Raw genomic sequence first — 15,466 nt, forward strand, 5'->3', positions numbered from 1 at the left:
AAATGTGACTGTATATTAGTCAGTGAAAAGGTTCACTTTCGAATGTCCTCTCACATCTCTTCCACAGACCAAACAACTGACTGAACTTCACAAGAAAGAAAAAGCAAACAAATTATGGAATGAGTGCCTCGTTGACTTTGAAATCTACTGAAGTGCCAATTGACTGCAGTATGCACAACACAACTGCTATTGTCACTGCAAAACAAACAATAATTGGGAGCGACTGACTGTGGCAAACACATCAATAAAGGTTGAGGGTGTTAATAACAGTAATAAAATCTAATATTAGGAAAAACGCCCTCTCACATAGTTGCACAATTACGTACAATAGCTAAAATACAAATACTGAATAAAAATAACAATAAGCACAAACAGCAAAAGGAGTAATATTAAAGCAAATAAGATTTGGATGTCTCAACTCTTTGGGGCTATACAATGTGACTATGCATATAAAATACATTGAAAAATCTGTCCAAATGCAATGTCCCAAGCTTCAGTCAAACAAACTGCCAGACACAAATTAACGCCATTTAAAGAGAAAAGAAAAATACAGAAGAAAGTAGAAAGCATAGACCGAGCAAGAGAATTGGCTGGTCTCGTTCTTCTAGATCTTTGCTTCTATCCACTTCAGATACTTCTTTGAAAGCTCATCAAAGTCCTCAGAACTAAAACTGCCATGTCAGTGAATTCCCAACTAGCTTTTTGAAGCAGTTTGCTTGCATGGCTGCAATTTGTTTTCTTTTACTCGTAAATGGAGGTTGTAGAGGACTAATTTTGCAGCATAGTGCCTCTTTATCAGCCACTAGCTAAGATGAGGCATGGAGCTTTAGCGTTAGGGAGTAGGAACGGGGGACAGCTTGGTCACTGGAAACCTACAGGACTATCCATGAGAGGGCTCGGGCAGCTGGTATTTGGATCATCCTTGAGTTCAGTTTCCAAAGTTTCTTCCAGATCCTTCTCCTCCACCCCTTCAGCGTCATGCACTGAACTCTGGCTGTTCCCCATGGTGCCGTAGCTCTGGTGGGCAGGAGAAGGCATGGGAGTCAGGCCCAGCTCTGGCTCCAGCAACACGGAGGCTATAAAAAGCTGAGGAGGGAAAGAACGAGAGGTAACTAGATGGACAGCAAGAGAGTCATTATCTTAAGAGCTTCTTTTTTTGTTTATGTAACATGTGATATGTGAAGTATATTTGACACTGTGAGTGGAAGCCGTAGAGGAGACGAGAGGAGAGAGACAAATTAAATTTCACAAGGGGGACTTGAAAAGAAAGTGGATGAATGAAATGAGATGTGACTGGGTGAACAGGTACATTAGCTGTGGTTGTGGTGGAAACTGTGCTTCTTTCTTCATCAGTAAAGCCTCCTTCTGTCGTCTGATCAGACATCTGCAACAAAACAAAATAACAGTCGGTTTTTACCACCTGAAGATATTATTTTCCTAAATAAATCATCTTTGACAGCTTATTTTCATAGCCCATCTAAAATAATTTCATCTCAGTGTTTTCAATGCTGCACCGTTGGATAAATGGATCTAGTTGTTAATATAACAAACATAAACTTTCCTGTTTTCCAAACACAACTAAGTCCAGGTTTATACATATTTGGGAGTATTTATGGATGAAACATAGATGGGCCAACTGCAAATACATAGTGACAATGCATTCAAGGTATAATTTTTTATAATTTTTAGTTAATACACTCCCTGGGAATCAAACTCTGGGTGATACATCTATATGAATGGGTCGTTGAATCATTCACTCGACCAGTTAATTAACAAAACACCACTGTGTGCTGTTTTGAAAAGCAAGTTTGGTCTGAGTTTGGTCTGAACCTATTCACTCATCAACTTACAGTTTTACCACCATATCCATCATTCTTCTACAAATCATCAAGATTGAGGTTTTATCACTGACCTGATAGCTTGTCGATCTGTCAGGTCGTAGTTTTTTCAGACAGAAGCCAAAGCAGGAGAAGGCAATACAGCACAAGAGAGTTATGAATGTGAACAGAGTGATAGGCTGCACTGGACCTGCACAAGAGATAAACCACAAGTTTTTGTTTTTATATGGGACAGAGCTGGAGACCTGATCTTTACGATCTTGGTCTTAAGATCTCTCAAGACCACATAAACATGGCCGTAGTATGGGTCTCATTATTAGTCTCGTGATTTGGGTCTGGTTCTGGAAATTTACTTTTTTAAATATACTTACAAGACCACAGTCTTGACTGCAATTTTCATGATTTTCATGGCTTTCATTAGCTTCTGTCAAAGTGGCTTAGTATTTGAAATTAATGCAGCAATAATTTGGGGGGGGGGGCATAAATGAAAATATGCTAGTCTCATGAGAGCCAACGTTTGTTTACAGGAGCAAAGGAAGCAAAGGTTCTTTACTTAAACAAAGGAAAAACAGTTTTCTCTTGGCTTATTTGGAGATCCTCAGACATTTTTCTTTATAAATCTTCATTTTGTACTTCAAATTTTGCTCTCTCCGCTGCACTTACGCATTCGTCAATTTTTCACCGGACCATACGCTATGTCCTACATGATCCACCGGAACAGTGTTCTATTGTGAATGCACATACAACATTTATCAGAATCTAGAGATTACCATTTATGAAGTTTTAAATATGAATATTTTTCTTACAAAAACGCATTGATTCTCTACAGGAGGTCTTTATTACCCCCCAGAGTCCTGTGGGACTCTTTTTATGGTGGATGGATGTGCTTTATCTGACTTTTTTTTTTTTGGACTATTGAAAAATAACACGCTTTCACTGCCATTATAAATCTCGGAAGAGCCAGGACATTTTTTAATATAACTCTGATTGGATTTATCTGAAAGAATAAAGTCATATACACCTAGGATGGCTCGAGGGTGAGTAAATTATGGGGTAATTTTCATTTTGGGGTAAACTATCCCTTTAACATTGTATGCATTTGGAAAGACATGAATGTGAATAAATAATCAAAGAATTATCCTTTTCTTGGGGAAACTATCCCATTAAGGGCTTTGGACTATTACTATCAATATCAGTTTAATATATATATATATATACTCACCTAAAGGATTATTAGGAACACCATACTAATACTGTGTTTGACACCCTTTCGTCTTAAGAACTGCCTTAATTCTATGTGGCATTGATTCAACAAGGTGCTGAAAGCATTCTTTAGAAATGTGAGCCCATATTGGTAGGATCACATCTTGCAATTGATGGAGATTTGTGGGATGCACATCCAGAGCACGAAGCTCCCGTTCCACCACATCCCAAAGATGCTCTATTGGGTTGAGATCTGGTGACTGTGGAGGCCATTTTAGTACAGTGAACTCATTGTCATGTTCAAGTAACCAATTTGAAATGATTCGAGCTTTGTGACATGGTGCATTATCCTGCTGGAAGTAACCATCAGAGGATGGGTACATGGTGGTCATAAAGGGATGGACATGGTCAGAAACAATGCTCAGGTAGGCAGTGGCATTTAAACAATGTCCAATTGGCACAAAAGGGGCTTAAAGTGTGCCAAGAATACATCCCCCACACCATTACACCACCACCATCAGCCTGCACAGTGGTAACAAGGCACGATGGATCCATGTTCTCATTCTGTTTACGCCAAATTCTGACTCTACCATCTGAATGTCTCAACAGAAATCGAGACTCATCAGACCAGGCAACATTTTTCCAGTCTTCAACTGTCCAATTTTGGTGAGCTTGTGCAAATTGTAGCCTCTTTTTCCTATTTGTAGTGGAGATGAGTGGTACCCGGTGGGGTCGTCTGCTGTTGTAGCCCATCCGCCTCAAGGTTGTGCGTGTTGTGGCTTCACAAATGCTTTGCTGCATACCTCGGTTGTAACGAGTGGTTATTTCAGTCAAAATTGCTCTTCTATCAGCTTGAATCAGTCGGCCCATTCTTCTCTGACCTCTAGCATCAACAAGGCATTTTCGCCCACAGGACTGCCGCATACTGGATGTTTTTCCCTTTTCACACCATTCTTTGTAAACCCTAGAAATGGTTGTGTGTGAAAATCCCAGTAACTGAGCAGATTGTGAAATACTCAGACCGGCCCGTCTGGCACCAACAACCATGCCACGCTCAAAATTGCTTAAATCACCTTTCTTTCCCATTCTGACATTCAGTTTGGAGTTCAGGAGATTGTCTCGACCAGGACCACACCCCTGAATGCATTGAAGCAACTGCCATGTGATTGGTTGATTAGATAATTGCATTAATAGGAAATTGAACAGGTGTTCCTAATAATCCTTTAGGTGAGTGTGTATATATATATATATATATATATATATATATATATATATATATATATATATATGTATGTATGTATGAAGCCATGACTGTCACACTGGACGGTCCCAAATTTGAGGCGGCATGTGCCCCATAAATTTGATAAGGCATGATGTGTAAACCTACCCAGTCTGAGCACAGAGAAGAACAGCAGCCAGAACATGCAGAGAATGGGCGCCACCACCACTTGACTGATGGCGGCTGAATGGATCCGCTGGCTGAGCTTTGTGGGTAAATAGGCGTAGTAGATATTATGGCGATCTACCATATGCTTCAGCACAAGGTACAGCAACCCTGCAAAATGAACAAATGAACTGAAGTTATCAAATAATCTTTGATCTTTCTAAATTACACTGACATTTTTAAAAGTGCTTTTCAGATGGCCCAGCAGCAATGCTTTGCAGGTAAAGTCATTTTGTATGTAGTGTCCCTGTCCTTGTATGCATCTTCTCAGGTATAATATTTATAAGTATACCTTTTTACATAGACCACACGTGAATGGAAGTTGCCAAATGAATTCAGAACTAAGTGAAAAATCATGATGATGGATGTGAGCCTATAGTAAATAAACAGTCATGGTCTGTATTGGTGACAGAACAGGAGTGGAGTGGGCGTCTGGATCTCGGCTAGACGGGTCGGAGCGTCTGGAAGCATACAGCGGGTTCACACCTAATGGCCATGTCACACTGTGATACTGAGATGCTGTTGGAGATACGGCTCAGACGCCCACACACTGAATGAGGATGGGAACAAGGTATTAGAGCACGCACTGAGGTAAAAATCAAGACTGACGGGAAGAATGAAAGAGAGCTGTGGGTAGAAAGGAACTGAGAAAATGAGAGGAAAAGAAAAAATATGACACAAACGATTCCAGTGGAGACGATAGACAATTGGATCTGAGTGCAAACTGGGGGGAAAAGAGGAATTAGGGAGCAGAAAAAGTAAAGAAAAGCCTGTTTGTTGTCAAATAATAAAGTCAAAACTACACAGACTCACCAAAAGGTACAATGATGGGGCAGGTGATGCTGTAGGTCATACTGACTGAAAATATGCACATGGTCCAGGCATACTCAAGACCAAACTGAAACTCATAGGCCTGACTCTGAGGATGAGAATGGAGAAACAGGTTGTTAGTGTTTTTTATTGCCATTTCTTGACAATGCCTATGAAGAGTCATTGTATGGAAAAGAGCAGTGTGAAGATTCTTCGTCTCTTTTAGTGTTCCACAGAAAAAGTAACACTGTATGCATCTGGAATGACCTGAATGTGAATAAATAATCAAAGAGTTATCCTTTCCTTGGGGAAACTATCCAATTAGGGACTTTGGACAATTACGATCAATATCAGTTTAATTATATATTCATATATACAGCTATATACAAATTTTTAAAACCTTTATTCATCAAGGATGTATTTCTTCTTTAGTTTCATAGTGTATGCATTTGGAGCAACATGAATGTGAATAAAGAATATTAATAAAGTGCTATTAATACAGATTATTTTATTTATTGTTTTTTTTTCCCTAGGTAAATACTATACACATTATTACTATACTTAAGTATAATTTTTACATATACATACAATAATGTTTACATTTTATTGATATTTTTTAAAAGAAATGAATACTTTTATTCAGTAAGTTTGTATTCGATTGATCAAAAGTGACAGTCAAGACTTTTACATGGTACAAAACTAAATCTATTTCAAATAAATGCTGGTGTTTTTAACTTTCAATTCATCATGGTTTCCAAAACAATATAAAGTACTGCAACTGTTTTCCACTTTTAAAATAAAACATTTTTCTTTAGAAGCAAATTAGCATCAGCTAATAGCTGATGCTAAGATTAGCATTAGCATCAGTAATAGCTGATGAAAATTCAGCTTTGCAATCACAGGGATAGACAACAAGAGTTATATTTAAATTGTAACTATTGTTGCTATATTTGATCAGGTACAATTGATCAAATAAATGAAGCCTTTAGCCATGAGATCCTTCAATCACAACTCACTCTTTTAACGTGGATGCGCTCAGCTTTAGATTTGGCAAAGCAAAGGCGAACAGAGTACACCAGTAGAGCCGGAATACGCAGAAGCTCCATGACCGTTCCGATCAGACTGGACGTGACCACGTAGTTCACAAAAAAAGCTCCGTTATCAGGCAAAAACACACATCTGAGGGAAAACAGATTGGTTGTAGGTCTCAACGAATTATGCAACTAAATAAACCAACCAACATCTGTAGATTTCAGCAACATTAAGAACTTACTGAAACTTCACATCTGTTTCATCCAGGAAGTGGATGTCAAAGAGCCACCTGAAGAACAAATCCAAGCTGGGGAGCAGACAAGAAGATATATAATGTATAATACTGTACATTATATATACAGTGGCTACCAAAAAATATATATGATGCCAGTTCTCCTCAAGGTCAAGCAGGTGTCCTAGCAGAGTTATTAACTATGAAAATTATCCACTAATGTTCGCTAGCCACAAAGTTTTTGGATACATACTCAAAGCCTTTATCTATTGTTTTATGTTGTGTGAGTTAAAACATATGCTTGATATAATTGAAACATATTTAAAATGAGGTTCGTAAAAAGGAATTTTCTATTATATAATATTAAGGTGATCTATCTGTCTGTGAACTGAAAAAAAAGAAAAGAAAATAGCCTCATTAAAAGACTGAAATTGGCATAAGTAGGACATACTTGTTTATCATTGACCCACATATGTCGTACTGTATCTAAGGGAAAATTTTATTCTGAGACAAAATGACATTTTTTTACTTGCTAATGAAATGTCAATTTTATTGAAATGCTTTTATTGATTGTTTTTTATAGCATATAATCACAGGTTTTCCGATTATAGGATGTTTACCTGGATAGACCCAGTGATGGCAGAATGATTACCATGAAGACTAGCAGTAGAAAGCATTTATGCATAGTGACCTGATTCTCACCGGACCTGAAAGAGACACACATTACACACATACATTACAACTGAACCAAGCAACTAGAATAAATATATGAAATAATAAATACATTTTAATCTTTACATGATTAATCGTTCCTTTCTTTTCCATTTTCACACCAGTTCTTCTACTAGACAGACTGTTTGTGGTTAAAGTCAACATAAAACTGCGTTGGCAACCCAATTAAGTGACATATTTCATAATAAAAAAAGGAAATGTATTAAGTTGATTTATGTTGTGCATATTAATCATCAGTGTTTCCACTGTAAAGACAACAGATCATCAAGTGTCGCAGGTTCTGCAGTTGCACAATATACATGAGGTTTTGATCCACATGAGCTATAATGTGACTCTGTGAAAGACGCCGCCGGTGTGCATATGATTATTCCCTTGTTATGATCACTATGACAACAAGCCTGGAGAGGCAAGCAGAGAGCTCAAGAGACAGGGACACCGTGTAAACGTGTTGTACATGGGTGGGTGGGAGACTGGTTTGGGGGTTGTTCTGCAGTTATGCAATATGTTTGTGCACAGATATGAACATGTTTATGCAATATATTGCAGCTGCACTGCAAATACAACTACCAACAGCACAAACTTACACTGGTCTTTGGGTCACTATACTTCTGCTAAACATCATATGTGTATAGGACTGTGTATGTGTATGATTGTATTGAATGGATCATTCACCCAAAAAATGCAATTTCTGTCATCATTTACTTACATTCATGCAGTTTCAAATCTGTGTGATTAATTTTGATGCTTAAACGTCTTAGTGTTTTTTTTCCCTCCATACAACGGAAGTCGATGTGAACCAAAACATTCTTCTTTTGCACATGCTTGGAATGACATGAGGGTGAGTAAATAATGACAGAATAATCATTTAATTAAATGTATGCGTGTATGTGTATCCCTTTAATAAATGTGTATGTGTGAGGAATGTTGGTACTGCGTTAGGAATTTAGGCCTGAGCCACTTCATGAATTTATTATTTGTGTGTGTGCAATGTTCACAGTTACAGTATGAATCAAGCAACACCTTCCCCAAATTCACATTATCACAATGCAAGAAAATCACATTCTCACTATTTTAATGTCAATTCTAATATATTTGTTAACTTAAAAGGTTTTTATGCATTATGGTAGTATTTGTACGGCCTTTAATTTATGCCAATTATCATGTTAAAACTATAGCTAAATTATGAAATATGAATAAAACAAGTATTTTGAATGAACTATTTTGAACTTTCTAAAATCCCCCAAAATAAAGAATCCCGAAAACTGTAGTAGACTTTCCACAAAAGTCTGATTTTGAAGTCAGATGATGGAAACAGCATCATACCTGGTCCAGTGGTGCTCAAAGAAAGATGAATAGTACACAATGAAGGGCAGGAGAATGGAAAAGGCCCACAGGAGCAGGGTGGGCAAGAACTGGGTAATAACTGGGTTCTAGACAGTAGAAGAAAGTAAAAGATCAGATTCAAAACATACAACTTCCGAAAACCACACACAAAAGCACTTTCAGTTTTATTTTACATTCTAATGTTGCGTGATACAGCAGGACAGTTGTAAAACTGCTTTGATGGTCACTGACCCTTAAGCTTTCTACTGGCCGGGTGACGTTGAACTTGTCCATAGTGTTTACGATGATAGCAGGGGTCGTGAGAAAGAAGAGCAGGAAGAAGAGCAGAATGTTGAGCAGGGCGCAGCGGAGCCACCAGCGAGAACCGCACACTGACAGATTTTCCCTGGACGAACATAGGCACTAATCAACACAACAAGGTCTCAACTACAGTTACAGGACAGACAGTGTGTGCTCTCCAAGAATAAGTGGGATGTTCAGCAACTATTACATAAAAAGAAAAAAAACGAAAACTTGGTCTCCAAAAACTGACCAAACTGATGTTCAGTTGTTTTAGCTGGCCATCTGGTCTTCCAGATCTACAACCCGAATTCCGGAAAAGTTGGGACGTTTTTTAAATTTTAATAAAATGAAAACTAAAAGACTTTCAAATCACATGAGCCAATATTTTATTCACAATAGAACATAGATAACATAGCAAATGTTTAAACTGAGAAAGTTTACAATTTCAGCACAAAATGAGCTCATTTCAATTTTGATTTCTGCTACAGGTCTCAAAATAGTTGGGACGGGGCATGTTTACCATGGTGTAGCATCTCCTTTTCTTTTCAAAACAGTTTGAAGACGTCTGGGCATTGAGGCTATGAGTTGCTGGAGTTTTGCTGTTGGAATTTGGTCCCATTCTTGCCTTATATAGATTTCCAGCTGCTGAAGAGTTCGTGGTCGTCTTTGACGTATTTTTCGTTTAATGATGCGCCAAATGTTCTCTATAGGTGAAAGATCTGGACTGCAGGCAGGCCAGGTTAGCACCCGGACTCTTCTACGACGAAGCCATGCTGTTGTTATAGCTGCAGTATGTGGTTTTGCATTGTCCTGCTGAAATAAACAAGGCCTTCCCTGAAATAGACGTTGTTTGGAGGGAAGCATATGTTGCTCTAAAACCTTTATATACCTTTCAGCATTCACAGAGCCTTCCAAAACATGCAAGCTGCCCATACCATATGCACTTATGCACCCCCATACCATCAGAGATGCTGGCTTTTGAACTGAACGCTGATAACATGCTGGAAGGTCTCCCTCCTCTTTAGCCCGGAGGACACGGCGTCCGTGATTTCCAACAAGAATGTCAAATTTGGACTCGTCTGACCATAAAACACTATTCCACTTTGAAATAGTCCATTTTAAATGAGCCTTGGCCCACAGGACACGACGGCGCTTCTGGACCATGTTCACATATGGCTTCCTTTTTTGCATGATAGAGCTTTAGTTGGCATCTGCTGATGGCACGGCGGATTGTGTTTACCAACAGTGGTTTCTGAAAGTATTCCTGGGCCCATTTAGTAATGTCATTGACACAATCATGCCGATGAGTGATGCAGTGTCGTCTGAGAGCCCGAAGACCACGGGCATTCAATAAAGGTCTCCGGCCTTGTCCCTTACGCACAGAGATTTCTCCAGTTTCTCTGAATCTTTTGATGATGTTATGCACTGTAGATGATGAGATTTGCAAAGCCTTTGCAATTTGACGTTGAGGAACATTGTTTTTAAAGTTTTCCACAATTTTTTTACGCAGTCTTTCACAGATTGGAGAGCCTCTGCCCATCTTTACTTCTGAGAGACTCTGCTTCTCTACGACAAAGCTTTTATAGCTAATCATGTTACAGACCTGATATCAATTAACTTAATTAATCACTAGATGTTCTCCCAGCTGAATCTTTTCAAAACTGCTTGCTTTTTTAGCCATTTGTTGCCCCTGTGCCAACTTTTTTGAGACCTGTAGCAGGCATTAAATTTTAAATGAGCTAATTAAGTGGATAAAAGTGTAAAATTTCTCAGTTTAAACATTTGCTACGTTATCTATGTTCTATTGTGGATAAAATATTGGCTCATGTGATTTGAAATTCCTTTAGTTTTCATTTTATTAAAATTTAAAAAACGTCCCAACTTTTCCGGAATTCGGGTTGTATATATATATACAGTACAGACCAAAAGTTTGGACACACCTTCTCATTCAAAGAGTTTTCTTTATTTTCATGACTATGAAAATTGTACACAGCAAAAAAATCTGACTGGGAGTACATGTGAGACCACACTCAAGAGTGTGAAAGTGTTAAAATAGGAGTGTTAAATTAACACTGAAGCTGAGTTAAAGTTAATGAGATAATTAAGTGATTAATTGAGGGATGATTGACCATTATTGACGAGACCTGATGTTAACATGCAGAATCAACAAAGATGAAAATCACTATTTTGTCACCATTATAGTGGTCAGTGTTTGCTTTAGTTGGTCTCTTGAGCCTTAACATTTTTAAAGTCAGATTTGGTTTGGCTGTTACAACTGAATTGTAACAAACAGACAAGAAAAAAATCAAAGCATGGGCATTTGACCTGAATCAACAAACTCATTTAAAGCCTAAACAGATTTGATTGACCTCAATGATTATAAAAACCCTGTTATTGTACAGTACCCACTAATTAAAATGATTTCTTGAAAGTTGTTCTGATCATAAGAAAAGCTTGCTTTAGGCACACAAATACATAAAAAATTAGTGTAGGAATCTCAACAACGGTGACAAACAGCATATTCAGAAAAATAGAACAACTCTAAACATTAGAAAACAAACTACTAAAAGAAACATAAAAAACAAAAATAGAATAATAAGAATAAAGGAAATTACTGAAGCAATTCAGCTAATAGTTTATTCATGCCGCAATGCATCATGGGAGCCATGGATGAATTTTGATAGGTGGCACCCAGAATGCACTGCAACATGCTTTTTGGATGTTCACCATTGTTGAGATTGACAGGTTAATTCTTGATGTTTGCATGTATAACTGAAAGACTCTTTTGAAAGATTTTTGAACAAACAACTTTTAAGAAATTCCTCAGATTGTATTTAAAATGCTGGAAATACTTTGTTGAACAACCATAGGGCTGCAATAATCAACAATGTAACTTTAACTCAGTAATTCAAGAATAACAATAGTCTTTGTAGTCAGCGGAGTTTTTGCTTGTCCATCAGTTTTAAAACTCCGTTATAACAGCCAATTAAAATCTGACTTTAACACTTTAGGGTTCAAGAGCCCAACTAAAGCAAACATTGACCACTATAATGGTGATACCATAAAAATAGTGATTTTCGTCTTTGTTGATTCTGCATGTTAACATCAGGTCTCGTCAATAATGGTCAATCATCACTCAATTAATCACTTAATTATCTCATTAACTTTAACTCAGCTTCAGTGTTAATTTAACACTCCTATTTTAACACTTTCACACTCTTGAGTGTGGTCTCACATGTACTCCCAGCAGAGTTAATTTCACTCAGATTTTTTTGCTGTGTAGAGTCACACTGAAGGCATCAAGGGCTATTTGACCAAGAAGGAGAGTGATGGGGTGCTGCGCCAGATGACCTGGCCTCCACAGTCACCGGACCTGAACCCAATCGAGATGGTTTAGGGGTGAGCTGGACTGCAGACAGAAGGCAAAAGGGCCAACAAGTGCTAAGCATCTCTCGGGGAACTCCTTCAAGACTGTTGGAAGACCATTTCAGGTGACTACCTCTTTAAGCTCATCAAGAGAATGCCAAGAGTGTGCAAAGCAGTAATCAAAGCAAAAGGTGCCTACTTTGAAGAACCTAGAATATGACATATTTTCAGTTGTTTCACACTTTTTTGTTATGTATATAATTCCATATATAATTCCATTTGTGTTAATTCATAGTTTTGATGCCTTCAGTGTGACTCTACAATTTTCATAGTCATGAAAATAAAGAAAACTCTTTGAATGAGAAAGTGTGTCCAAACTTTTGGTCTGTACTGTGTATATACATATATACATATGTATATATATATATTTCTATCTTATACTGTTTACCACAAAAGAAAATATAATTTTTTGTGAACTATTCTTTTAAGTAAAAACCAATGCACATGAAAAGTGTAACAACGTGAAATAGGAATAAACAAATTTCAGAAGTATTTGTTTCCACTGAGAAATTTTCCAAAATTGCAAAACCATTCATTCTATGAATGCACATTGAATGCACATTCACACTTCAATAAATTGCTTTAATAAGAAGCAAACATGCTAGAAGAGCTTATATCCATAAAAAAAGAAAGTTTTGAATTCAGACAAATGCGCGCACGCACACACACACACACATTTGTCCAGCAGAAAGACAGGTTGAAACTGCCCCCCCCCCACACGCACACCCACACACACTCACACTCGCTCAGTATATGATTCTCAACACATATTATGTAAGAGATATAATGGCTTTCACAGTGGCTGTCTAGGAACAAACTCAGATTGAGATTTAATTAATACAATTTCATCTCTCAAACCCAAGTGTAATGGTCTGGAACAAAGCATGTCATGAAAAATATATATGACTTCAGCTTGTAGATCACTATACTTAAAAAAAAAAAACCTTAAATAAAACATCATATAAAACATAGTAAATCCAGGTCATTGAAAAGGAATAACCTCACTGTGGTTATTTCTACGTATACTTTTTTTCTATTTCAAGATAAAGATGTGGCTATCGTTTCGACTCACCAGATGATGTCATTAGGGGCCGGGGCGTAAGAAACCCCCCACTGATGGGACCGGACCACCGTTGTAATGCTGGACTGCTGGGGTCTGTGGCGGCAGTGAGCTCGGCTGTAGTCTTTCACAATACTACACAAACATAAGCACAGACTGTAAAAGAGGTGCATGTATTTCAGCAATAAGGCACGTGAGTGTGAATATAGTCTACAGAGCAGACTACTGACTACTATAATGTGGTTTTTAACATACTGGATTGACCTATCAGAAGTCAGGACCAGAATTAACTGTTGTATAAACTTATATATAAAGCTGTTATAGGATGCAAAGGTTTGGTAAAAAGGAGTTTAAAATACTACATTTCCTTAGATTAATGCATTGATTTATGATTTTGATGTGCTCCATGTACAATATGTGCATTGATCAGTATTTATATATACTTGGATTAAACCACTCGTTTTATATGGATTCATTTTATGATTTACTTATTGAAGTTTAACACTTTTTTGGTGGACTGGACATTCAATGAAAGGACAGAAATCCTTAATTTTTAGACGTTTTGAAGATTAACAAAAATCGTATGGGTTTGGAACGCCATGAGGGTGAGTAAATGATGACATCATTTATTTTTGGGTGAACTTCCCCTTTTAAAGATAAGTTTTGCCTTATTTTCCCTGCTAATTAGCTCAGGATCCATCTATACTTTCTACTGGATATTCAAAATTATTTTGTAAACTAAATCAGAAAACACACACACACACACACACATATATATATATATATATATATATATATATATATATATATATATATATATATATATATATATATATATATATACAAAAACGTTTTTTTCTATTAGAAAAATATTCTACTATAACAGTAATAATAATAATATATGTTGGATTATTGAATGTATAAACCATGGTTTCCCAAACTAGTGTTCATGAGTTGATGAAAAGCTGATGAATACAACAACAATAACACATCTCTTGAAAGATGATGCTGATTTTCCGTAATGTAACCTCAATAATCAGCCATTTATCCACAAGACTTACACTGCAGTCATTCTCTCATCTCTGAAGGTAACAAAGGCAATGCCCAGCCTCTTCATAGAGATACGGTTCTTCTCTGCATTAAACTCATCTGTCAGCTTCTCCTCCAGTTCACTGTAATACTGCTCTGCATCCACCTGACGAAAAGGCAATGAGAGATGCGTATCACATCTCCTTGAAGAGCGGTTCATGATTGATAGTTGGTGTGTAGTGGTCTCCAGTGGCCAACATGAGGAGGTGCAGTACCAGCCACACTATAGGCATCATTTTTGCACAAAAAAATATATTAATTCTAATAACTATCATGAGTGTGTGAGGAACATTTACCTGTTCAAAGCCACATATATCACAGCAGAAGATCTGTGCACAGGGGTGAGTCTTTATCATGATCCTGCCTTCCTTCTGAGATTTGGTTGTGAAGTACAGCCTTCCTTTCATAGCTTTTCGCCTGATATATAGTTTTAATACGGTTTAATTATTTAATTATGCATTATTTGTGAGACTCAGCTCTATGACATGCAGGAGATATGCAAATGCAAATGACCTTTCGGAGTCCAGCTTCATCAGTTTTTGGACATCAAAGCAGAACCGGATGTCTGTGACGGTGCAGCTAGGGTAGGCTTCACTGTTTGGAGATAGAAGAGACACTGGCTTTTAAATAAGTGAGAAAATGAATGCCCTCGGTGGTGTTGACATTTAATATCTGATACGCTGAAGAATGGAGATCAAGCAGTAGTTGTAATCTGTGGATAACAGATCTGAACTCTTTACTCACTGCAGGTGTTTGGTGATCAGGCAGGGATCAGAGATTTCTCTGGGAACTGAAGTTATCATTAGAGTTCTGGCCACCTGCAGTAATAATAAATCAAAGTTGTTGTTTTTTTTTCCTGAATGGTGAACGCTACACATTTGTAGAAACAGGTTCTTTCTTTGCATGTATGTTTCTAATGAAGAACCTTTAAAATCCATGGAATACTCATTGTCCATAATACTCATTGTCCAGAC

General features: G+C 37.4%; 1 protein-coding gene across 1 annotated transcript in view; it reads right to left on the reverse strand.

The window, feature by feature from the left end:
* Positions 1-15,466, reverse strand: part of LOC132111726 (calcium permeable stress-gated cation channel 1) — a 55,088-nt gene continuing 39,622 nt past the window's right edge. Inside the window, exons 9-23 of the mRNA XM_059519297.1 lie at positions 15,237-15,310; positions 15,006-15,086; positions 14,789-14,909; positions 14,465-14,598; positions 13,416-13,538; positions 8,867-9,020; positions 8,615-8,721; positions 7,180-7,266; positions 6,569-6,634; positions 6,312-6,474; positions 5,299-5,404; positions 4,429-4,596; positions 1,913-2,028; positions 1,310-1,384; positions 1-1,086 (exon numbers count right to left, since the gene is read on the reverse strand). Of these exons, the coding sequence (XP_059375280.1) occupies positions 862-1,086; positions 1,310-1,384; positions 1,913-2,028; positions 4,429-4,596; positions 5,299-5,404; positions 6,312-6,474; positions 6,569-6,634; positions 7,180-7,266; positions 8,615-8,721; positions 8,867-9,020; positions 13,416-13,538; positions 14,465-14,598; positions 14,789-14,909; positions 15,006-15,086; positions 15,237-15,310 (1,800 nt within the window). The 3' untranslated portion in view covers positions 1-861. The remainder of the gene's footprint in view (positions 1,087-1,309; positions 1,385-1,912; positions 2,029-4,428; positions 4,597-5,298; positions 5,405-6,311; positions 6,475-6,568; positions 6,635-7,179; positions 7,267-8,614; positions 8,722-8,866; positions 9,021-13,415; positions 13,539-14,464; positions 14,599-14,788; positions 14,910-15,005; positions 15,087-15,236; positions 15,311-15,466) is intronic.

The sequence above is a fragment of the Carassius carassius genome, chromosome 31 (genome assembly GCF_963082965.1).
Source record: "Carassius carassius chromosome 31, fCarCar2.1, whole genome shotgun sequence".
Taxonomy (NCBI): domain Eukaryota; kingdom Metazoa; phylum Chordata; class Actinopteri; order Cypriniformes; family Cyprinidae; genus Carassius; species Carassius carassius.